Source organism: Pteronotus mesoamericanus, unplaced genomic scaffold (assembly GCF_021234165.1).
Source record: "Pteronotus mesoamericanus isolate MK-2021 breed Mesoamerican mustached bat unplaced genomic scaffold, CSHL_Meso_final scaffold_85, whole genome shotgun sequence".
Lineage (NCBI taxonomy): Eukaryota > Metazoa > Chordata > Mammalia > Chiroptera > Mormoopidae > Pteronotus > Pteronotus mesoamericanus.
Window position 1 is genome coordinate 39705191 of NW_026555329.1, and position 26270 is coordinate 39731460.

General features: G+C 39.3%; 1 protein-coding gene across 1 annotated transcript in view; it reads right to left on the minus strand.

Moving 5' to 3' along the window:
* COG5 (component of oligomeric golgi complex 5) overlaps window positions 1-26270 on the minus strand; it is a 338428-nt gene that overhangs the window by 304378 nt on the left and 7780 nt on the right. The window contains exons 2-5 of the mRNA XM_054564649.1: window positions 23781-23920; window positions 22749-22806; window positions 18064-18118; window positions 17892-17961 (exon numbers count right to left, since the gene is read on the minus strand). Coding sequence (XP_054420624.1) covers window positions 17892-17961; window positions 18064-18118; window positions 22749-22806; window positions 23781-23920 — 323 coding nt within the window. The remainder of the gene's footprint in view (window positions 1-17891; window positions 17962-18063; window positions 18119-22748; window positions 22807-23780; window positions 23921-26270) is intronic.

Sequence of the window (26270 nt, forward strand, 5' to 3'; positions counted from 1 at the left end):
CCTTCATTTTAATACCGTGGTCTCCTGGCTGGCTTTCCAGTCACTTACTGAAATCCATCCTGTCAGATGTATCCTCTTACAAACAGTTTTCAGCACTTGAGCCCCTTTTTTAATAAACCTCACTGACTTACTGTGTTGAATATTCTTAGAATAGCATTTAATAAAATCCTCAGTCAACAAGTCTTAAAAAATCTGTAAGACATCATCTCTCACCATTTCCTAATATAGTTGCCTCCACTCCAATTTCCTTTTCTTATTTTTAGACTTTTATTATCAAAAATAATACAAACATATTATTCAGCACTAAAAATGAATGAACTATCGATCTATAAAGAGAGAGAGGAAACTTAAATGTATATTACTAAGTGGAAGAAGCCATTCTGAAAAGGCTACCTACTATATGATTCCTACTATATGACATTCTGGAAAAGCCAAAACTATGGAAATGGTGAAAAGATAAGTGATTGCCAGGGGTTGGGGGATGAGTAAACAGAGAACTGAGGGTTTCTAGGGCACTGAAAACACTCTGTATGACACTAGAATGATGGACACATGCCATTATACATTTGTCCAAACTCACAGAATGTATTGCAACAGTGAACCATAATATAAACTATGGACTTTAAGTTAGTCATCAGTTGTAACATATGTACCCCTCCAGCAGGGGATGCTGATTAAGGAGGAAGAAGCTATGCATCTATGGGGGCATAGGATATATGAGAATTCTCTGTATTTTCCTCTCAGTTTTGCTATGAACCAAAAATTACTCAAAAAAAAAAATAAAGTATTTAAAAATACATATTAGATACTACAAAGAAAATCCCATACAGAAATTATAGCTAAATGAACTTGTAACCACCACACAAATCAGGAGAGGGAACCATGTCAGCAGCTACAGAAGTCCTCCATGTAACCATCAGATTGATGGTGCCAGAGGGGAGGAGGGTTGGGGGACTAGGTAAAAAAGGTTAAGGGATTAAGAAGTACAAATTAATAGTTACAAAATAAAGTACAGGGCCAGCTGGAGTGTTGAGCAGGTAGAGTAGCCACAGCCTCCACACAGCACACAGTGAGCAAGGGAGGGCCAACTGAGCAGAGCTCCACAGCCAGCTGCCTGGAGAGAAGCAGTTATGGTGTCCAGCTGAAGTGAACCAGCCTCCTTAAAACTGCCCCAGCCCTGGTACCAGGTCTCTGTCAGCACTGAGACTCTTCCTAGAGGACTTGCTTAGGCTGGGGGCTGTCACTTACGGCTTCATGCTGGGAATTCACCATTGCAGGAGACCATCATAATACAGAGAAAAATGCCCCAGCCTCACAGACGTTCGTCCTGGGTTTGAGCCTGGCTTGACCATAGCTGTGTGATTACCTGGCCTTTCTGATCTAATTACCTCATCTGTAAAATGGGCTGAATAAATTACCTAGAGTGAAGATTAATGGAATAATTACTTATATAATGTTTTCCCCACAGAGTTAGATGACTATGAAATGGTACCCATTTTTTTTTTCACGTATCTCTACTTAAGTGTAACTGATAGACAAAAACATGCATGTTCAAATTGTACAACTTGATGAGTTCTGACATTTGTATATCCTCATGAAATTCTCCCCCAAAGTAATGAGCATAAACATTACCCCCAAAGTTTTCTCCATCACCTTATCTCTCACTCCTATTCCTCTCTCTGTCTTGCCTCCCATGTCCACGCTATCACGATTCTGCTTTCTATCACTATCAGTTACCTTGAATTTTCTAGAAATTTCTGTAAATAGCGTAATACAGCATGAGGCCTTCTTAAACTCAGTGTAATTCTATCAATATACATTCATGTTGTATGTATCTACAGTTTATTCCTTCATTGCTGAGTAGTATCCCATTGTATGGAAATTGCACAATTTGTTTATCCATTCATCTGTTGACAGACATTTGGGTTGTTCCCTTTTGGGGGGGCTATTAAAATAAAGCCACTGTAAACAAAATAAATGGTAAGTATATAAATAAATAATAAATGAAGTAGAGCATAGAGAATGTAGCCTATAACATTGTTACACCTATCTATGGTATCAGGTGGAGGGGTACACTTTGTAAAGTAGATCTAAACACTACGCTGTAAACCTGAAACTAATACAAAATAATATTGAATATAAACTGTAATTTAAAAATAAAATAACACATACAGTTATTATATACTATATTCTTCTATATATACTTTGATGTTTCTCTAATCATTTTGGTTGTCTCAAGTGTACGGTCTAACAGATTCCTAGGAAAAGGTCAGAAGAACCATCCATTTATAAGAACCTCTATTCTTTTAAAAAAAAATTTATTGATTGATTTTAGGAAGAAAGAGGGAGGGAGAGAGACTACCAGAAAGGGGGAGACAAAGAAAGAGAGACTGATTTATTGTTCCACTCATCATGATTCATTGGTTTGCTTCTCCATAAGGGCCCTGACCAGAGATCAAATCTGCAACCAAGGTATATCAGGAAGACACTCGAATTAACTGAACCACCTGGTCAGGGCTAGCACTTGCACTCTTATATGTGGACAGCAATCTCTACATTTGAAAATCAGTTTGGCTGCTATATCAATTTCTACTGCTGCACAGAAACGAGTCCAAAACTTAAGTGGTTTAAAATGACCTGTTATTTCTCAGCTCTGTGGGTCAGGACTTTATGTAGCTTTCACTGCTTCATGTGGTAATACCTGGTATTATGCACTGCTGCACTGAGCTAACAAGGTTCACCCGGATGGTACAAGAAGGCCTCACTCTTATGTCTGATGCCTAATCACTTCTCTACCTGTTATCTACACATGGCTACCTTAGGCGTCCTCACAGCATGTTGGTGTCAAGGTATTTTGGCTTCTTACATGGACAGTGGCTTTCCCAGAGCAGAAACAAAAGTTGCTGTGCTCCACGAAGGGTAGGCCAAAAATTAGCACAGCATCACTTTCACCAGCATGAATTCTTTGGTTTTGCTATCCTAGGTGCTCTACATGTTTTTATAGTGTTTAGGGATACTGGCACTTTATGTTGCTTTTGTTATCCTCGCTCTTCCTTCCTTCCTGGTACATTCACTTACATGGTGGATAATTATAAAGCCAGTATAATAGCTCATCATTACAAATAACAATATCGAGAAAATTTTTTGATTATCAACTGAAACCTAAAAAGGCTCCTGCAACAGTATATAATAGAAACTGGAAAGACTTCCAGTCAAGATGGAGGCATATTAGACATGCTTCATCTCCTTGCACAACCACAAAAAGAATTACAACTAAATCTCAAAACAAGTAACACCCAGAACTGCCAGAAAATTGAGTTGTATTGAAATCTGACAACCAAGGATTTAAAGAAGCCACATTCTTCCAAACTCGTAGGAGGGGCAGAGACACGGACACAGGCAGAGAGACGAGAAGACATAGTGTGGCATGGAGTGGCAGCAGCAGCAGCGGCAGTGGAACAGTCATGGGCAGTTCCACATTCACATGTGGTAGGTAAAAATCAGGAGGAATACCTTGGTAGTGAGCAATCCCAGCCACCAGCAAGAACGCACAGCCCAGGGTTCCGGTGCTGGGAAGAGAAATCCCCATAACTTCCGACTGTAAAAACCAGCAGGGGCTGGGGCAGTGGAAGAAACTGCTGGAGTTTTTGGAAACTCCACTTAAAGGACCCACACAGTCTTATAACACAGGCAAACCCACCCACTCTGGGATTCAACACCAGGACTACAGCTGGAAGGGCACCAGTCGCATACAGGAAGTAGGTGAAGGGACTGGAAATGGGGCAAGAGCCGGGCAAACCACCAGAAGCCAAGCAGTGACACAGTCATCTCTCTGAGTCCTCCCTTCACACAGAGCCACAAAGCAGTGAAAAGGGTTGCCCCACCGCAGCAATTACCTAAGGCTCTGACATATACAATTTACAGGTGCCTTTTCAACAATAGGCCATGCTGCTAAGATGGATTCAAAGCAGCTCTACCTAAAACACAGAAACAAACACGGGTGGGCTGCCAAATTGAGGAGACAAAGAACTATGGCCCAAGTGAAAGAACAGAACAAAACTCCAGAAAAAGAACTAAACAAAACATAGATAGCCAACCTATCAGATGCAGAGTTCAAAACACTGGTGATCAGGATGCTCAAAGAACTCATTGAGTGCGGCAACAACGTGAAGGAAGAAATGAAAAGTAATATTAAGTGAAATGAAAATCTACAGGGAATGAGCAGCAAAAGGAAGAAAGCTGGGATTCAAATAAATGATTTGGAACATAGGGAAGAAATAAACATTAAACCAGAACAGAAAGAAGGAATAAGAATTTGGAAAAAAAAAAAAAAAAAAAGAGGATACTATAAGACAACTCTGGGACATCTCCAAAAGTGCCAATATCCAGACCACAGGAATGCCAGAGGGAGAAGAGGAGGAGCAAGAAACTGAAAACTTATTTCAGAAAATAATGAAAGAAAACTTCCCTAATTTGTTAAAGGAAATAGACATACATGACCAGGAAGCACAGAGAGTCCCAAACAAGATAGACCCAAAGAGGACCACACCAAGCCATTTCATTATTAAAATGCCTAAGGTTAAAGATAAACAGAGAATCTTAAAAGCAGCAAGAGAAAAGCAGAGAGGTATATACAAAGTAGTTCCAGTAAGGCTGTCAGCTGATTTCTCAAAAGAAGTTTTGTAGGCAAGAGGGGACTGGCAAAAAGTATTCAAAGTGATGAAAAGCAAGGACCCATAACCAAGATTAGTCTATCCAGCAAAGTTATCATTTAGAATAGAAGGACAGATAAACTGCCTCCCAGATAAGGTAAAACTAAAGGAGTTCATCATCATCAAACCATTACTACATGTGTGTTGCAACCATTCAAGGCCGGACAGGTTCATGGGACTCATACACATGGAAAAATGTTCACGGAGCTATTGGGATGTCTGACATGCCTTTATTCAAGGGTGGACGATCTACGCACACTGCAAGCTGTGTGTCACACTGCATGTCACCTGATCCCTCTGGGTGGCACCCTGTGCGGAACCTTGCAAGAGGGAACCTTGCATTACTCTTGCGTGTCTATGTCTACGCCCACACTGAGAAGCCTCTACCTTCATAAGTACTAAAACAAACAAAGCCAACAGGGTGCCACTGAGAAGCCCCTACCTTCATAAGTACTAAAACAAACAAAGCCAACAGGGTGCCAACAGGGTGCCAACAGACCTTATCCAACAGAGCTTCAGACCATGCATGCAAGACCACTCCAGGCTATGGGAACCCAACCTTGAGTTCTATAAAAGAACCCAGATTCAAGGCTATGAGAACACTACTTTATCAGACCTCTTCAAGGTTGTGAGAAACTGCTCTCTTAGATACCCAAGACACCTCGGCGTGGAAGCCAGACTGCCTCCATTTACCCTAAACAAAAAGTAATAAAGGGACTTATTTTAGAAAAATAAGATCAAAACCATGAACATTTAAAAGGCAACAAACACAACTATCAACGACTGAATCTAAAAAAAATAAAGACTTAAGCAAACAACCAGAACAGGAAAAGACTCATAGGTATGGAGATTATTTGGAGGGTTACCAGCTTTGAGGCTGAGTGGAAGAATGGGGAAAAAGTGCAGGGATTAAAATGCATAATTGGTAGGCATAAAATAGACAGGAGGATGTTAAGAACAGTATAGGAAAGGGAGAAGCCAAAGAACTCGTATGTACCACGCATGGACATGAAATAAGGTGGGAAGGAATGCTGGAAGGAATGAGGGTACCAGGTGGAAGGAACAAAGAGGGCAATATTGGGACAACTGTAATACCATAATAAAATATACTTTAAAAGAAAGAAAACTATATACATATAAAACAAACATATAAAAAATAAAAAAGGTTTTGAGAGAGTCAAGATGGTAGAGGAGTGGAAGTCACACCGACCTCCTCCCAGGACCAATTAGAAATTACATCTAAACTGTAGAGAAATCACCTGGAACAAACAACTGAACAAGAGTGAGAGAGGAGCCTTATAACCTCGGAGACAGAAGAATCAGCTTTAGCACAACCTAACTGGTAAGGAGTGCACTGAGAGTCAAGAAGGTGGGCAGAGCGCCCACAGGCGGCAGCACCAGGATATTGAAAGGACCAGCTGGATCCCCCGGAGAAGACTGGGGTTTAAACCAAAAGGGAGGATCTCCAGCCTACATCACCAGAGCCCAAAAAGTACACAAAAAACAGCAACCTGCAAAAAAAGGCAGGGTTCTCTGCCAGAGACAAGCGGCTTGAGACAAAGAAGAGCCTTTTAAAGAGCCAACGCATAAATTTTGATTTGCAGCCACTTACCTGGTCTCTGGCAAAGGGGGCGGGGAAAGGTAGAATGGACTAGAGACACTTGAGAGACTGGGGAAGTAGTCTTTGGGGACAGAACTGAGAGAGTAGCCAGCAGGATCTCGGTGCTGACTCATTCCCCATGCGGCAGCAGCCATTTTGCGCAGGTAAAGATGTCCCCCAGTGAATGGAAGCAGCTTCAGAGGACCCAAGATCCCTGCCCCCAGGTGGGATTCTGCTGCACCCTGTGGTGTCTGAGCTGCTTGCTGAGCGCAGAGTGGCAGCCACCGATAGTAGATCCCTGGCTAAAGGGGGTGCAGAGTGATATGGAGACACTTGAGGAAAGACTGGGGATGGAGGCTTTGGGGAGAGAACAGAGAGTAGCCTGCGGGATCCCAGTGCTCACTACTCCCCCATAAGGCAGCAGCCGTCTTGCTCAAGCAGAGACCACTCACCTGAGTGGGAGCAGCGTGAGAGGACCCAATAACCCTGCCCCCAGGAGGGGCTCTGCACCCTCCCATGGTGTCTAAGCCTGACTGCTGAGTGCAGAGTGACTAGATTAACAGCTGAAGGAGAGAGCCACAAACAGGAGATTCCTGAAAGTCACCAACAGACTGCCTAAGGTCAGACAGGGTCAACAGCTGACATCATCAGAGGCAGATCCAGAAAGAAAAAACAGCCATCGCCTATCACAGAAGTTCACAACACAAAGTCAGGAAATCAAGACAGATCAATTTAAGAAGCAGAAGCAAAAAACAAGAATCTCACAAATAATGGGAAGACAAAGAAACACTCCTCCACTCAAAGGGAAATGAAAAATCTCCAGAAAGAGAACTAAATGAAATAGAGGCAAGTAAACTATCAGATATTGAATTCCAAACAATAATTCTAAGGAAGCTCAATGAGCTCAGTGAGCTCAGAGAGAATTACCAAAAACTATACAGAAACTATGAGGGACTGACTGCAAATTGTATTAGAATGAAAAAGGACACAGAAACTATTAATAAGAGGTGAGAGGAAATGAAGAATACAATTTCTGAGTTGAAAAACACAGCAGAAGGAATCAAAAGCAGGCTAGATGAAGCTGAGGATCAAATCAGCGAGCTGGAGGACAAGGTAGAAAAAAGCTCCCAGAAAGAGCAAGAAAATGAAAAAAGGACTCAAAAAAATGAAGAGGCATTTAAGGAAAAGCAGAACAACCTGAAATGTGAAAATATCCATATAATAGGGATACCAGAAGGTCAAGAAGAGGAGGAAGGGATAGAGAACCTGTTTGAAAAAGTAATGATGGAAAATTTCCCTAACTGGAGGAGAGAAGACGTCACACACGTCCAGGAAGCACAGAAGGTCCCTTTCAAGAGGAACTCAATGAGGCCCACTCGAAGACACATCATCATTAAAATGGCAAATATCAAAGACATATAGAGAATCCTAAGGCAGCAAGGGAGAAAGAAGTAATAACATATAAAGGAGCCCTGGTACAGCTAGCAGCTGACTTCTCAACAGAAACACTACAAGCCTGAAGGGAATGGCAAGAAACATTCCAAGTCATGAAAAGCAGAGGCCTGCAACCAAGACTGCTCTACCCAGCAAGGATCTCAATTAAAATGCAAGGTGAAATAAGGAGTTTCCCAGACCAAAGAAGGCTAAAAGAATACACTTCCACCAAGATGAAGAAAAAAGAGTATATGAATACCCAGCTCTTTTCACAGTCACCAATACTTGATATTACCAATATTTTTAATATGTATTAATCTGATTATGGCACTGATGTGTTATTTTAAATTGTTCTTTTATTATTTGTTGAAACTAAACCTGTTTTTGTATATTTCCGGCCTATTTCTATTTTTAAAAAGTTTTAAATAAACTTTTCGTATTCTTTATCGATTTTTGATTAAAGGTTTGTAGAATTTTTTCCCTTAAAAAAACCCCCAAAACTATTAACTCTTTTTTAGATGTGTTCAAATACTTTCCTATTCTATTACTTGTCCTTTAATTTTTTATATGTATATTACTGTATAATCTTAAATGTTTAATATAGTCATATTGTCAATATTTTACTTTATAGCTTCTGGGTTTGAATATTTTACTTCAGGGTAAGAAAAATATTATTTTGTATTTTCTCCCAAAATGCCTTAGATTTTACATAGATTTTTAACTGACCTGAATATTTTTAATATGTGTGAAATAGGGTTCTATATTTGTTTTATTTCAAGGACTAATGGTCCATGCACCTTACTTGTTGAATATGTCTTATTTTCCCCATTTATTTATCAGTTTAATCATTTATTACATTCTTAGATATATACGTTTGTTTCTAGAATGTTCATTTTATTTCACTGATCTACTTGATTATTTCTTTGCTGGTGTCCTGTTGTTTTAGTTGCTAAGACTTTATAATGGGTTTAAATATTTTAATATTTTATAATGATTTTGACATTTTAAAAAAATAAATAAAATCAATCTGCATTAAAAAAGAAAAAAAGAAAAAAGAGAAAGAATGCCTTCCGATCATTAAGATGGAGGAGTGAATGGGAGTCACGCTGACCTCCTCCTCCGAAGACCAAACTGGAATTGCAACTAAATAATGGAGTAATCACCTGGAAAACAACGGAACTCTAGTAGGAGAGGAGCCTTGGAGCCGCGGACAGACAGCGGATTCAACTCTCACACATCCCAACAGGTGTGAAGTGTGGTAGAGGCTCGAGAGGGTGGGCTGGGCGCCCACGGGCACTGGCACCAGAGGGACATTGAAACGGCCAGTTAGCTCCCCCTGAGAAGAAAGGGGTCTGAATCATAAACAGGGACCTCTAAACTACAGCAGCTAAAACCAGGAAAACACAGACAAAATGCAACACCAAAAAGCTTAGGAGCGCTCTCTGCCAGAGACAGGTGGCTGGGAATGCAGAGAGACATTTAAAGGGCCAACAGAAAAATTGCAGTGGCAGCCTGAGAGGGCGGCCGATGGAGCCCCGGTGATAACGCACCTCCCACCCTGCAGCTACCATCTCACTCCAGCATAAGGGAATCAAGTAACCTGCCTTTTCTGCGCTCAGCACACAGCTTGTGCACGTGTGAGCTGGGGGGCTAAGTGCAGACTAGCTGGGCGAGCCTTGAGGAGAGACTGGAGACAGAAGCGTTGGGGAAAGAATGGGAGGAGGAACGGGGGAGTCCTGACTCCCTGCCCGCTCCAGAGTCTACATTCTGGGCAGGCAAGGCGCGCCCCGAAAGAGGCATAAGTGGAGCGCGCACGAAACAGACTGCCCGCAATTGAAACACAGTCCACACAGGTGGTGGATCCTTGGCTGAAGGGGTCACAGAACTGCCCAGAGACCCCTGAGGAGAGACTGGAAACGGAGGCGTTGGGGAAAGAACGGGAGGAGGAACTGGGGAGTCCCGACTCCTTTTCCCTTCCCTAATCTCCATTGTGCGGGAAAAGGACACACCTCAAAAGAGCCAAAAGTCGAAAAGCACACAATAGAAAGCTCAAAACCACCCAGTGCAGGCACACACACTTGCGCGCAGTGACCAGCGAGGGTTGACCAGTGTGTGTGTGGACCCGCGGGGGCTGGCAAGGGCTCGCACAGGCTGGCAATGCCTCCCACAGGTTGGCAACGATGGGACCTGCGAGGGAGTGCGCAGGTTGGTGAGGGCAGGTGTAAATCGACACGCGTGGGCTCACGAGTGCAGAGCAGTCTGCAGTAATACTGGATCCCGGGCCAAAGGGATCAAAGAGCTGCCCAGAGTCCCTGGAGTAGAGACTGGAGACAGGATTAACTAGAGAGTCCTGGAGCTGACTTCCTCCCATTTCCGTAGTCTCCATTTGGCGAGGGCAAGCAATGCATCCAAAGAGCCAAAAGTGGGTAAAGCACACAATAGAAGACCTTAAACGGACCAGTGCCGGGTTGCCCGCCGGCCTGGGGGGCCAGACAAGTATGCGAGGTCCCGAAGAAGTCCCCTGGGCTGGGCCAAGGACGCACGAGACCAGGCGGGCGGGGGATCCTGCCGGGCCAGGGAGTGCTATCAAGGAGCCCGCAGGAGAGTGCAGAGCAATCCACAGAAATAGTGGATCCCTAGCCGAAGGGGTCACAGAGCTGCCTAAAGCAGGAGTCAGACACAGACAGTAGACTCCTGGAAGGCTCAAAAAACCCAAGGACATATAGGGTCAACAACTGACATCATAAGAGGAAGGCCCAGAAAGAAAAGTAAAGGGAAAAAATTAAATAAATAAATAAATAAAAAGACCCGCCTACTACCATAAAAGTTTAATCCACAAAGTCAGGAAATCTAGATGGTCCAATTGAAGCAGAAGCATAAATAAGTAAACAAACAAACAAACAAACAAATTACTTAAAAGACTCTCACAAAAATGGGAAGAAAAAGAAGTTGACCCCCCAAATGAGTGGAAAAGAGGACTCCCCACAGAGAGAGCTAAATGAAATAGAGGCAAGGGAACTATCAGATATTGAATTCAAATATCTGATGGGTTCTAAGGAAGCTCAATGAGCTCAGCCAGCTCAAAGAGAACTATGAGAAACTGCAGAGAAACTATCAAGATCTTAAAACAAATTATATCAACCTGGGAAGGGACATAAAAACTATTAAGAAGACACAAGAGGATATGAAGAATACCAATTCTGAATTGAAGAACACAGTAGAAGGAATCCAAAGCAGGCTGGATGAAGCCGAGGACTGAATCAGTGAGATGGAGGATAAGGTAGAAAAAAGCTCCCTGAAAGAACAAGAAATGGAAAAAAGACTCAAAGAGAACAAAGAGGCATCTAGGGAAATGCAGGACAACCTGAAACGCAATAATATCTGTATAATAGGGATACCAGAAGGAGAAGAAGAGGAGCAAGGGATAGAGAACCTCCTCGAAAAAGTAATGATGGAAAATTTCCCTAATCTGAGGAGAGAAAGGCTCTCATGGATCCAGGAGGCACAGAGGACCCCACTCAAGAGGGACTCAAGGGGGCACTCAAGACACATCATCATTAAAATGGCAAATGTCAAAGACAAAGAGAGAATCCTCAAGGCAGCAAGGGAGAAGGAGAAAGTAACATACAAGGGGGCCCCGATGCGCCTAGGAGCTGACTTCTCAAAAGAAACACTACAAGCCAGAAGGGAATGGCAACAAATATTCCAAGCCATGAAAAGCAAGGGCCTACGACCAAGGCTGCTCTACCCAGCAAGGCTCTCAATTAAAATAGACAGGGAAATACGGAGTTTCCCAGACAAAAGAAGGCTAAAAGAATACATCACTACCAAACCAGCACTCCAAGATATGCTAAAGGGACTGGTTTAAGAAGATGAAGGAAAAGAGTGAGAAAGAGAAAAACACAGGTACAAAGAGAAAAAATGAATAAGTTTCTAACAGTAATATCTCTCAATGTAAATGGACTAAATGCCCCAATCAAGAGACACGGGGTGCCTGAATGGATAAGAAAACATGACCCACACATATGCTGCCTACAAGAGACTCACCTCAGAGCAAGAGACCTACACAGATTTATAGTAAACGGATGGAAAAAAATATTCCAAGCAAATGGGCAAGAGAAAAAGGTTGGGGTTGCCATACTTGTATCAGACAAAGTAGATTTTAATACAAAGGCCATAAAGAGAGACCCAGAGGGGCACTTTATAATACTTAGAGGAAAAATCTATCAAGAAGACATCAACATTGTAAACATATATGCTCCCAATATAGGAGCCCGCAAGTATACAAGGAAATTGTTGGACGACTTCAAAAAAGATACAGACAGCAACAGACTGACAGTAGGGGATTTCAACACCCCACTGTCAAAAATGGACAGATCTTCCAAACAAAACATTAATAAAGATACTGTGCAGCTGAATGATGCACTGAATCAAATAGACTTAACTGACATATATAGAACCTTACATTCCAAAGAAGAAAAATACACATTCTTTTCAAATGCTCATGGCAGTTTTTCAAAGATAGACCACATGATAGGACACAAAGCAAACCTCAGCAAATTCAGGAAAATTAAAATAATACCAAACTTTTTCTCGGAACACAAGGGCTTGAAACTGGAAATCAACCTCAAAGAGAAACTTCAAAAAAATGCAAACTCATGGAGACTGAACAGTAGACTATTAGACAATGAATGGGTCAATAATGAGATAAGAGAAGAAATCAAAAAGTTTCTGGAAACAAATGAAAATGAACAGACAACAGTCCAAAACCTATGGGACACAGCAAAGGCGGTCCTGAGAGGGAAATTCATAGCAATACAGGCTTACCTAAAAAAGATAGAAACATTTCAAATAAATGACCTAACACTACAGCTTCAAGAATTGGAGAAACAACAACAAATAAATCCCAGAGCAAGTAGAAGGAAGGAAATAGTCAAGATCAGAGCAGAACTGAATGACAGAGAGACGAAAAGAACAATTCAAAGGATCAACCAATCCAGAAGCTGGTTCTTTGAAAAGATAAATAAAATCGACAAGCCTTTAGGCAGACTCATCAAGAAAAAAAGGGAGAGGACCCAAATTAATAATATCAGAAATGAAAGAGGAGAAATAACAACTGATACCACAGAAATACAAAGGATCGTCAGAAACTACTATGAACAATTATATGCCAAGAAATTTGAAAACCTTGATGAAATGGACAAATTTCTGGAAAAGTATACTTTTCCAACACTGAAGGAGGAAGAAACAGAAAGCTTGAACAGACCGATAACAGATGGGGAAACTGAAGCAGTAATCAAGAAACTCTCGGCACACAAAAGCCCAGGGCCGGACAGTTTCACAGGAGAATTTTACAAAACATTTAAGGAAGAGCTAACCCCTGTCCTTCTCAGACTATTCCAAAAAATCCAAGAGGAGGGAAGACTCCCAGACTCTTTTTACGAGGCCAGCATCACCCTAATCCCAAAACCAGATAAAGACCCTACAAAGAAAGAAATCTACAGGCCAATTTCGCTGATGAACATAGATGCTAAAATCCTCAACAAAATATTGGCAAACCACATCCAGCAATACATTAAAAAGATTATCCACTACGATCAAGTGGGATTCATCCCAGGGATGCAGGGATGGTTCAATATACGCAAGTCAATAAACGTAATACATCACATAAATAAAAGAAAAGACAAAAACCATATGATCATCTCGATAGATGCAGAAAAAGCATTCGATAAGGTACAGCACCCATTTATGATCAAAACACTCAGCAAAATGGGAATAAATGGGGCATTCCTCAACGTAATAAAGGCCATATATGAAAAACCTACAGCCAACATCATACTCAACGGGCAAAAACTGCAAGCTTTCCCACTAAGATCGGGAACACGACAAGGATGTCCGCTTTCACCGCTTCTTTTCAACATCGTATTGGAAGTCCTAGGCACAGCAGTCAGACAAGAAAAAGAAATAAAAGGCATCCAAATAGGAAAGGAGGAAGTAAAGCTATCATTGTTTGCAGATGACATGATAGTGTACATAGAAAACCCTGTAGACTCCACCAAAAAACTCCTCAACCTAATAAGTGAATTTGGCAAAACAGCAGGATACAAAGTCAACATTCAGAAATCAAAGGCATTTTTGTACACCAGCAATGAAATAGAAGAAGAAGAAATCAGAAAAAAAATACCATTCGATATAGCAACAAGAAAAATAAAGTACCTGGGGATAAATTTAACCAAAGAGGTAAAAGACCTGTATGCAGAAAACTATACAACATTGAAGAAAGAAATTAAGGATGACACAAATAAATGGAACCATATACCATGCTCATGGATTGAAAGAATTAATATCATCAAAATGTCCATACTACCCAAAGCAATTTATAGATTAAACAGTCCTTGTTAAAATACCAATGACATATTTCACAGAAACAGAACAGACATTTCAAAAATTTATATGGAACCATAAACGACCCTGAATAGCCGCAACAATTTTGAGAAAGAAATACAAAGTAGGAGGGATCACAATACAGGACATCAAACTCTACTACAAAGCCACTATACTCAAAACAATCTGGTACTGGCACAAGAACAGACCCATAGACCAGTGGAACAGAATAGAAAGCCCAGAAATAAGCCCAGGTCTATATGGGCATCTAATATTTGACAAAGGGGGCAGAAGCATAAAATGGAGCAATAATAGCCTCTTCAATAAATGGTGTTGGGAGAGCGGGATGGTTACATGCAAAAAATTTAAATTGGATCATCTGCTGACACCAAACACAAAAATAAACTCAAGGTGGATAAAAGACTTAAATATAAGTCACAACACCATAAAAGTCCTAGAGGAGAACATTGGCAGGAAACTCTCAGATATCCCACGCAGCAATTTTTTCACTGATATGTCTCCTAAAGCAAGGGACATAAAGGAAAGAATAAACAAGTGGGACCTCATCAAAATAAGAAGCTTCTGCACGGTTAAAGAAAACATCAGCAAAATGAACAGGGAGCCAACCCTATGGGAAAATATATTCGCTAATGATACATCAGATAGAGGTTTGATCTCCAAGATATATAAAGAACTCACTTGACTCCACTCCAAGAAGACAAATGATCCAATCAAAAAATGTGCAAAGGACCTGGGCAGACGCTTTTCCAAGGAGGAGATACAGAGGGCCCACAGGCATTTGAAAGGATGCTCAGCATCACTAGCCATCAGAGAAATGCAGATCAAAACCACCATGGGGTACCACCTCACACCAGTCAGAATGGCCATCATAAACAGATCCACAAACAACAGGTGCTGGCGAGGCTGTGGAGAAAAGGGAACCCTAGTACACTGTTGGTGGGAATGCAGACTGGTGCAGCCACTGTGGAAAGCAGTGTGGAATTTCCTCAAAAAGCTGAAAATGGAACTGCCTTTTGATCCAGGAATTCCCCTGCTGGGACTATACCCTAAGAATCCCAAAATGCCAATTCAAAAGAACCTATGCACCCCAATGTTCATAGCAGCACAATTTACAATAGCCAAGTGTTGGAAGCAACCTAATCTAGTAGTAGATGGATCAAAAAATTATGGTACATTTACACAATGGAATACTACGCAGCAGAAAGAAAAAAAGAACTACTAAACTTCGCGACAGCATGTATGGAACTGGAGAGCATTATGCTAAGCGAAATAAGCCAGGGGGCGAAAGACAAATACCATATGATCTCACCTACAAGTGGAACCTAACCAACGATACAAAGCTGCAAGGAAAATAAGACCAGCAACACTGAAAGCAAAAAGACACCAACAGAGACAAGAGAGAAGGAGGGAGGGGGGCTGGGGGAAAAGGAAGGGAAGGGGAAAGTTAGGGAACATATAGCAAGGACTCATGGACAAAACCAAAGGGGAAGAGTGGAGGGAGGGAGGCGACAAGGGAAAGTGGTGGGGGGTAGGCAGAGATGAATGTATTTGAAAAAATTAATTAATTTTTTAAAAAAAAGAAAAAGAAAGAGGGACTCCTACTTTTTGCAACAACATGGATGGAACTGCAGAATATTATGCTAGGTGAAATAAGCCGGTGAAAGACAAATACCATATGATCTCACGTGTAAGTGGAATCTATTCAACAAAATAAACTAAAGAACAAAATAAACCACAGGCGTGGAAACACTGAGCAGAGGGGATGGGGAAGGAGGACAATGGTGAAAGAAGAAGGGACTCGACAAAGAACATGTATGAATGACCCATGGACATGGACAACAGAGTGGGAACCAACTGTGGGAGAGGAGGGCGGGGTGGGATGGCTGGAGGAGGGCAAAGAGACAAAAAACTGAGACAACTGTAATAGAATAAACATGATTTTTTTTTAAAGAAACAAATCAAATCCTCTCAGAAGGACTCAAATATTCTAAAAAATAACTTTTCAAGTAAAATGTGTAGGACACAGCCAAAGAAAACCAGGCAAATTTTCCCCAGGGAAATTGGATGCCATTAGATAGAACCAGTAAACACTGCAAAAATAAATATACCCACAAAGACTACAAATACTTTCCCTACCAGGGCAGGGCAATAAAACACCTCATCAGAACATATTCAAAGTCAGAAAATCAGGGAACAAGAAATAGGACAGGTGATATAGCATTTTAGGAAAATAAAAACAGAGCTTCTAAAAATAAAGCATATAATAACCAAAATTTAGCAAAATAATAAATAAGACTAGTTTGACTAAAGAATTAATGAAAAGGAAAACTAATCAGAAAAAACTCCACAGAGAACAGCATAAAAAGACAAAATATGTAAAATAAGGAAGGTAAATTACTTGTATGATAAAGAGAGAACATTGAGCATATATTTACTCAGAATCTAAAGAAAAAGAAGACAGAATGATGCATATCTGAAGAAATCATGGCTTAGAAATAATAAAACTCAGAGGTGGAAGAAGAAAAACAAATTGCACATGAAATGCATAAAAAGAAACCACAGTCCAATACAGAAGGGAATCAAAAGAAGAGAAAGTCCTAAAAGCCAGAGGAGAACTGAAGGTACAGATTACCTTCAAAAGACCAGGTGAAAATGACAGCTTCTCGGCAACTAAATTGGAAGCCACAACACAATGGAATACCTCCTAAGCACAGAAAGTAACCAAATCAAGGAAGGAAGGGAGGGAGGGAGGGAGGAAGGGAGGGAGGGAGGAAGGAAGGGAATAAGAGAGGTAAGCAGGGAGGGAAGTAGGTAAATAACCCAGCTTAAAAATTAGCAAAAGATTTGAATAGACATTTCTCCAGAGAAAATATACAAATGGTCAACAGGCACAATAAAAAATGCTCAATATCATTAGTCATTGGGGAAATTCAAATCATAATGTTGAAATACCACTCCATATCCCAAAGGATGGCTATATTTTTTTAAAGTGTTAGTAAGAAATAAAGAAATTGAAACTTTCATATATTGCTGGTAGGAAAAATGCTCAGTATTCCACAAAATGTTTTTCTTCCCCACTTTATTAAAATAAGTTTAAGGTGTATGTGTATTTTTTTTTATTGCTGTTAAATTACAGTTGTTCCACATATTTCCCCGTTGCTCTCCCCTACCCTTCTCCCACCCCCACCGGCCCCCACCCCTGGCTCCCACAAGTCAATCTCCACCCTGTTGTATAAATGCTAGGTTCTTTCTGTTCTCTAGTAGAAGAAATAATTTTGAATTCAAAAAAGTTAATCAGTGCACCCTGACTGGTGTGGCTCAGTGGGCCGGATGTCGCCCCACAAACCAAAAGGTCGCTGGTTTGATTCCACGTCAGAGCACGTGCCTGAATTGCTGGCCAGGTCCCAGTAGGGCATGTGCAGGAGGCAGCCAATTGATGTTTCTCTCCCTCTCTTTCTTCCTCCCTTAACCCTCTCTCTAAAAAAATTTAAGTAATTTTTTAAAATTATTTTTTTAGGTTAGTAAATGATTATTCGCTGCAATAACAAGAGTGAGAATAATTCGCTGGAACAGTTGTTTTGATTTGTATTTTTTAACTTCATAACTTATTTTAAAGCCCTTTAGTATTTCCCCCTTCTCTCTCATATTCTCTAGTTTTCTCAGAATTAATTCACTTCAAATCTGTCCACTTATAAAAACAAAATGAACAAAGTATAAAGAAATGAAAAGTGAGAACCTACCTGAAGTCTTGCTAGTTGTGCAGTACGGGCTACTATTTTATTGTATGGCTCAACAATTTTTGCTTTCATCCTAAAGGAAAAATAAAGAGAGAAGTGATAATAAAATAACCCTCAAATTATCAACGGATGATAATCCTCCCATTCCATTTATTTACAAAGCGAACAACAGTACCTATCAACAGCTCCCTGTAACGCCCCAATTCTTGTCTGCATCATCTGAAGAACACCTAGGAAAATATAACAGTTAACATTATTTTACAAATTTACAAGGGCTCAAATTGGGCAAAAAATTAAATTAAAATAGATATATATACAAACACACATATATATACATATATAGAAAATTTCAGGCCCTGGCTGGATAACTCAGCTGGTTGGAGCACTGTCATGAGATGCCAAGATTACAGGTTTGATCACTAGGTCAGGGCACATATAAGAATCAACCTATGAATGCATAAATAAGTGAAACAACAAATCAATGTTTCTCTCTCTTCTGCCTCTATCTCCTCTCTTTCTCTCTCTCTCAAATCAGTAAAACACAATTGTTTTTAATGTCAAGTTTTTCTGCCACCATTCTAATCTAAGTGATCAATATCTTTTACCTGCACTATTGTAAAAGTCGCTACCCCCCTCTCCAACCCCTGCTCTACTAAAGAAGTCTGACAAGAAATGAGGAGTGACTGCTTAATTGGTATAGGGTTTCTATTTGGAGTGATGACAAACTTCTAAACAGTGATGGTTGTCCAACACTGTAAATGTAATCAATGGCACCGAATTATATACTTTAAAATGGATAAGAAGGTAAATTTCATGTTAATATGTATTGTATTATAATTTCAAAAAAAAAAGCCTCAATGATCTTTAAAAATATAACTTGGACCATGACATTCCTCTGCTAAAACCCTTCCACAGTCTCCCCTTCGCTCCTCTGTTAGAACTAAGGCCCACAGCTTGGTCTACAAGGCCCTACATGCTCTGGAAATGGTATACTCTCCCCCTGGCATTGTCTCTCCAAACCTCAACCCCACCGCCAAGCTCCAAGTGGATAATTTACCATTTGTTCCGCTCTTGACTTATCATAAACAATTACTAACAGGTCCCTCAACTAATTTATATTCTCTTGTTATTTTCTTCTACAGCATAGATTTCCTTTATGGCACTAACTACATTAGGTAATTACATATCTACCTGTGTATCTGTTTCACTCTCTTACTAGACTATAAATTCCTGGTGATTAGGGGAGAATCTTTGTCTTTCACAACTCTATGACTAAAACCTAACTCAAACTATTTCCCATAGCAAGTAGTCAATAAATATTTGTTAAATTTATTATATGCTATATAAGTAAACATGGACAAGGGTATTGTTGCCTTTACTCTCTATTATACAACATGATAAAAGTTTTTTTACAAAATTGTAAAAATACTCTCAGAAAGATAGATCTTAAATTTTACAATTTATATGCCTAACAAAATAGGCTTTCCAATATTACAGATTTAATTATTTTGAACTTCATTCTTTAAAACTCAGTTACCCTATTTAACTGGCATAGTTGTAGTTTTGAAAAATTTAAGTACAGAATGGTGTCATATGTTAAATGAACTAATATTAGAACTAATAAACATTCATATCAGCATACAAATATGTACGCTTTCATATGGCTCAGTCTAATAGAATCCTCTCTGGCGCCAAGGATTCCTATTTTTCTGCTAATTTTACAGCTCAATAATCTTAAGCCTCCAAGAATGAACTGCCCTTACTTGTTATCATTAGTTCCATACAACTTACTCTCTCCACAAGGCAATCTCCATAAGCTTCTCATATAGTCATTCAAGACAGATCTTACCAATGCCACCAGAAATCTCCCAGATGCCAAATTCAATTGTCAGTTCTGTCTTTATCTTGTTCAAAATCTCAGAAATTCATTAAAACAGTTAAAACCCTCCCTCTCTAAAACATTTTTTCCTCTGGGCTTCAAAGCCATCACACTCCCTGGATTTCCTCCTATCTCATTATTTGTTCCTACTTTTCCTGTTAGATCTCTATACATAGGAGTATTCTCAAATTTAATCCTCAGCCATCTTCTGTTCTCTACATATCATAATACAGTCTCTCTTCCCTAAGAAGAGAGATCCCAATGTTTTAAATACTATCTGTTCAATAAAATAGATCTTATATGTATATACATTTATATACACATGTACATATATGTATAGATCTTTTCTATCTGCCTATCTATATGTACACACATGCACATAAGTCTTTAGCCCTGAACTCTTATTTCAAATTTAAGATGCGAAAAATAACCTCTGCTCCACCCTGAGCCCATCAAAATCATAATCTTTTCCAGCCTAACACACCTCAGTTACTCACAGTTACTCATACCATCATCTACCCAATTTTCCAGACTAAAATCTTAGGAATCACTCCCAGTGACTTTTTATCTCCCATCAATAAATCCTATCAGCTCTGCCCCCACTTTTACCCATCCATTTTTTTCTCTCTCTTTACATTCCTCACTCTAATCAACTTACACTACTCTAATAATTTCTAAATTAGTATCAAGGATTCTGCTCTTGCCTTTCTATAGAACCACCAGATAAAACTTTGAAGGGCATTAATCTTATCACATAATACCCCTAAATTAAATCCTCCAACAGTTTACCATGCATTTAGAAAGGAAATCAAAATTCCTTTCCAACAATCTCATCTACAATTCTCTCCTTCGTTCACTAAACTCTGGTCATACAGGACTTCTTTCTGCCCCTCAACTTGCCAAGCTAATACTGCCTTCCCATTTATTGGTCCCTCAGCTTCTCCCCAGATCTTTCATGCGGAAGATCTCCCCAGATCTTCCTCATCATTCAGATGTCAACTCAAATGTCATTTTCTCAAAACGTCCATCCTTGACCATCCTAACTAGTAAAGGACTACCCTTCCTCCACTCCATCATCCATTTTATTTTCTTTACAGAATTTGCAACTAACTTAAGTTCCCTATTTGTACATTTTTTTCGGTCTACTTCCCCACCTATAACATTAAGTTCCAGAGAAAAAGTGACTTTATCTATTGTGCACAGGTGCCTGACACCTATCAAGCTCCCAATTACTATTTGATTGCATGAACAATGAATGAATGAGGATATCTCTTTTTCATAAAATAGACTTAATATTCCATGAAGACAAGGACTCTATTATCACAGCTGCCAGGAACGAAGTAAATTCTCAATTAATATTTAAATGAATAAAAATAAATAAATAGGATGCAATTTTTCATAAAATAGGCTTGATAAAGATATCTCCAAACTACTTATATGACAAAATTTTAAGTATAAAGGAAAGAAAGCAGATGAAGTAGAAGTTGAGAAAGACACCTCTTCCATATATATCACACTTTTCAGTATCTCAAAATAATATTCCAAAAGGGGTCAGAACTACAAATCATGCTAAAATAAATACTAACCAATTCATACTTTGACTTTTTATGTTCAAATAATCTGGAGAATATTTTTAGACTATCATAGCAATTCAGAGAAACCAGCCTTGGTACTCTATACAATCATCCAACAAATAGTTGCTCTTACTCAGTCCAACAGTATATTTTAAATATTTAATTAGTGAAAATCATTCTAGGAAAAACAAGTACATTACAGAACTAAACACATATAAGAAAACCACAATGAAAAGTATTTCTGTTGCAATGATTCATGTATACATAGATATATACACTCAGAATCAATGTATTACCATGCCATCCTTATGGGTATTATTAATAAAAAAAATCATTTATCATTTGTTTTAAAAAATTACCATTAAAACAGGTTATTATTTACTTGCTTCCAGAAACACATAAAATAGATTAAAAAAATAATTAATTTCCAGTAGTAAGTCAGTACTTGGAGCCTCTTAATTTTCCCAAGAACACAGTCTGATACACATCTTAAACATTAAAATACCAATCAAACTATTATTTATGAAAATACTAAGTTCTTCATTAAGATGTCTTAGAAACAGTGTACATGCTGAGAATAACACCTTTGAGTGCATAAAAAACACTGAGGGAAGCATTAAAGAATATTGCATCACAAAAAGCAATATCCTTCCTCCTTAAGAATTTCATCAATACAGAAAAAGATCACTTAGCTTTCTATTAATGTGCAATGATTAATAACAGTAATCACAACAGAAGTAATAATGTAAAACACGATATTAACATTTCATATTTATGAGATATAGTTTAATCAAGAGGGAACAAAAAGTTCATAAAAGTTAGTCAAACAAAAATAAGAGGACTCATAAAATTAAAAATCCAATTTATTTTTGTCCTACACTTTCATTGAAAAGTGTTTCAAAGAAAGCCAAAAGTAAGGAAAAATTCAAGCTTACTTCCACAACTACCCACTCTGGTGTCGTTGCTGTTTTAGTTGTTTTAATTAACCAACAGTTATAGAAGTACTAAATATGTGCCACGCATGGTTCTAAGTATTTCGCTAACTCATTTAATTCTCTGAATTATACCATATTAGTACATATTAATATTCCTCTCCTTTACAGACAAAACTGAGGCACAGAAACATTAAAAGTCATACATCTAGTAAGTGGAAAAGAAAGCACCTGTACCCTGATAATTTAGCTCAGGGGTCAGAAAAGTTTTATTAAAGATGTGTTGGAACATAGCCACACATATTCATTTACATATTTTCTGTCTGCTTTCACTCTGCAATGGCAGTTAAGTAGTTGCAACAGAGACAGTATGGCCTACAAAATCTAAAATAATGACCATCTGACCCTAAATAGAAAAAGTTTGCCAATCCCTGATCTAGCACTATATAACCTGCAATAGTTAATGGAAACATACCTTCCAAAGACTCAATCCCAGTTGCTTGTGCCAGTAAATCTTCATGTCTTGCCACAACCTATAAATCAAAAATGAGTAATTAGCATATGCTCTAAGATTTTTTTCTTTGTAACCATAAGGCAGAAGTGAAGGTATCTCTCCACATAAGGAGACAAATACTGACACTGAAAAAAAATACAGGTTACAAAGGTGTGTTTGAGATTAGTTATTACCACACTTATAGTTCAACATAGAGGAAAAAAAGAAAAAAAAAATACAGCCTTCTCACTAGCCCCTTGCTTTCTTAATGGGATGTGCAGATGGAGTTGTGCCAAAAATAAAAAATAAAAAACCGCTAATTCCTGCCATGCTATATATACTTTCCCTTTAAAGACTATTTTCAAACATCAGATTCTCTTAGCTCCTGAATCTAATTCAACATCATCAAGACCACATTCCAATCTGGAAAGACAAAGCAGAGTCAGTGCCCACATCCCTGAACATTTCTCTGCTTCCAGTTTCCCAGTCACAGCAAATCCTCTTCCCTGCAGAAAGCTGATATTTTTGTGAAAAATAGGGCTGTGTGAATGGTCATGTTAAAAAACTAAAAAGCTTAAGAATTCAAGTCCACATGCAAGAGATTCCTAGAAACATCAAGAAATCATGAAAATATTTAGAATACAAAAGTCCCTATCGTTCTGTAAACTTTATTCCAATAAATAAGACATTTCCTGTCAAATCTGTAAACTGGAGCTCCTAATAAGTAAGGATTCATTCACTGGAACTCCTATATCCTCCACTTAGTCCTGTTTCAGATATCATGTTATTCTGACAAGCCCCTTTCCATGGATATGATCTCTATGGAACAGACGGGTATATTAGATTTTCAACTAACAGTACACAGAGAAACCTTTTCAAAAGCATTCTTTGAAAAATAAGTCATACTAGTAAGTTATATGTTTCTGTAAATATGCATTAAATAAAAGGATTATAAAAATAATAAATTATCACTTTAGGCTGAATAATCTGTATCGTGCAGAAGATTGGAATTACCTGTAGGTGTAGTTCTTTATCCAACTGACTGATTCCTTGGGCAAGTTTTGCTAGTTGTTCAGCAATTACAGCTTGATGAATAGATTGGGAAGTATAAGTCTTTACATCAAAGTCTTCATTTAAAAAATCACTATAACATTCTGGAGAAAATATAAGGAAAAGTCTTTATTAATTACACTGTACTAAACTGCAGATATTAAACAACAGAGTAATTACAATTATAGTTAACATATTCTGAAGCCTTTCTATATACCAGAAAATGTTGTAAATACTTTGTTGTAAATGAGGAGGAGACAACAGCAGAAGAGAGTGGTAATGTTCACTGAGAGCTTACTCTAAGCTCTGACTGATCTAAGCACTTTACAAGTATTAACTAATTCAATCCTCACACATCCCTGTTGGACTATTATTTTCCCCATTTCATAGATGAAGAGGCAGGTACAGACATGGCATGGAATTTGTCCAAACTGTCTGAGATTTGAACCCAGGCAATCTAGCTTTAAAACCCACATTCTGAACCAATATGCTACACTGCTAAAAGCTAACTTTTGTAAGTGAGTCGAAAAAATATATTGCGTAAAAGATTAAAAATTAACTACTCACCATAACCTTTAACACAAGAAAACAAGGTCAGTGAAGATGAAAATTGACTATATTTGATATTTATGGTCTCTGCTATCTATCGATCAATGCACAAAAAATGTTGTAATTCAGTGACTCTGGACTTTTTTTTATTATGCTCTTACAGTTGTCCTAATCTTTCCCCCAGCCTCCCTCCACTGAGCACCCCCTACTCCCTCCAGCAATTCCCCCTCCTTTGTTCATGTCCGTGAGTCATGCATGTATGTTCTTTGGCAACTCATTTCCTATACTTGCTCTTAACAACACCCCGTCTATTCTGTAACTACCAGTTTGTACTTAATCCCTTCACCTTTTCCCCCATCGCCCTAGATTCCCTTCCCCTCTGGCCACCATCCCAATGTTCTCCGTATCTATGATTCTGTTTCTGTTCTGCTTGAATGTTTAGGGTTTTTTTTTAGACTCAACTCTTGATAGTTCTGTATTTATTGCCATTTTAATGTTCATAGTTGTGATCTTCCCTCTCTTTTTTACATGAGTCCCTTCAGCATTCCATATACTAACAGTTTGGTGATAATAAACTCCTTTAGTTTTACCTTGTCTGGGACGTACTACATGTGCTCTCCAATTCTAAGTGATAGCTTTGCTGGATAGACTAATCTAGGTTTTACGTCCTTGCTTTTCATGACTTTGAATACTTCTTGCCAATCCCCTCTAGCCTGCAAAGTTTCTTTTGAGAAATCAACCAATAGTCTTAAGGGAGCTCCCCTATAGGTAAATCAACTGCTTTTCTCTTGCTGCTTTTAAGACTCTCTCTTTAACTTTAACCTTTGGCATTTTAATTATGATTTGTCTTGGTGTGATCCTCTTTACATCCATCTTGATTGAGACTCTGTGCTTCCTATACTTGCATGTCTATTTCCTTCACCAAATTAGGGAAGTTTTCTTTTATTATTTTTTCATATAGGTTCCCAATTTCTTGCTCTTCCTCTTCTCTTCCTGGCACCCCTGTAATACAAATGTTGGAACGTCTCAAGTTGTCCCAGGGACTCCTTACACTATCCTGAAGTTTTTGGATTTTTTTTTCTTCTTGCTGTACTGATTGGATCTTTGTCTTGTGTTCCAAATCATTGGTTTGATTCTTTGCTTCATCCCTTCTTCATCCCTTGGCTTCATCTATCCACTGAGTGAGAAAGCTCTGAGGTTTCCCAGGTGATGCAGGTAAAGGTCACCCTCCAACTGTGTTCTGTCTGGGCCCCTTGACATAAGCTATAAAGCAATCTCCAGATGGCTGCTGCTCATTCTTGGCTTGGAGCCACTCAGTGAGAGGTATGGGAGCTGTTTGAGCAGATTTAGGAAAGTCTGCAGCCTGCACCTATACCAGCCCTTCTTATGGAAAAGCTGTTACCAGCTTTGGCAGATCCTCTGGTAATTGTCAAGGCGGGGCTTACTGTGTAAGCCAGGTTGACGGAAGTTCAGATAGGATGCCGCCAAACTATGGATCTGTGTGGGGGAGAGCTCATAAAAGGTACAATGGCCACTGTCTGCAGTTCTGTGTGTGAGGAAGCTGTCCCCCCACTCTCACCCTGATGCCAGCCACTTCAGTTCTTTCCTGTATGCCAACTGGCGCCCCTCAAGCTGCTGCCCCAGTGCTGTAGCACAGAGGGAGTAAGTCTCAGTAAAGACTTACTGAGTGGTACAAAGCCCTTTAAGAGCAGAGGCTTGAGAATCCTGGGGTTTCTTCCACTGACCCAACCCCCACAGGTTTTTACAGTCAGAAGCTATGGAGACCTAACTTCCTGGTACTGAAACCCTGGGTTGAGTGGTCTGATGTGGGAGTGGGATGCCTCACTCCCAAGATATCCCTCCATTTCATGTCCACCACATGTGGCTTTGGGACCAGCTGGTTCC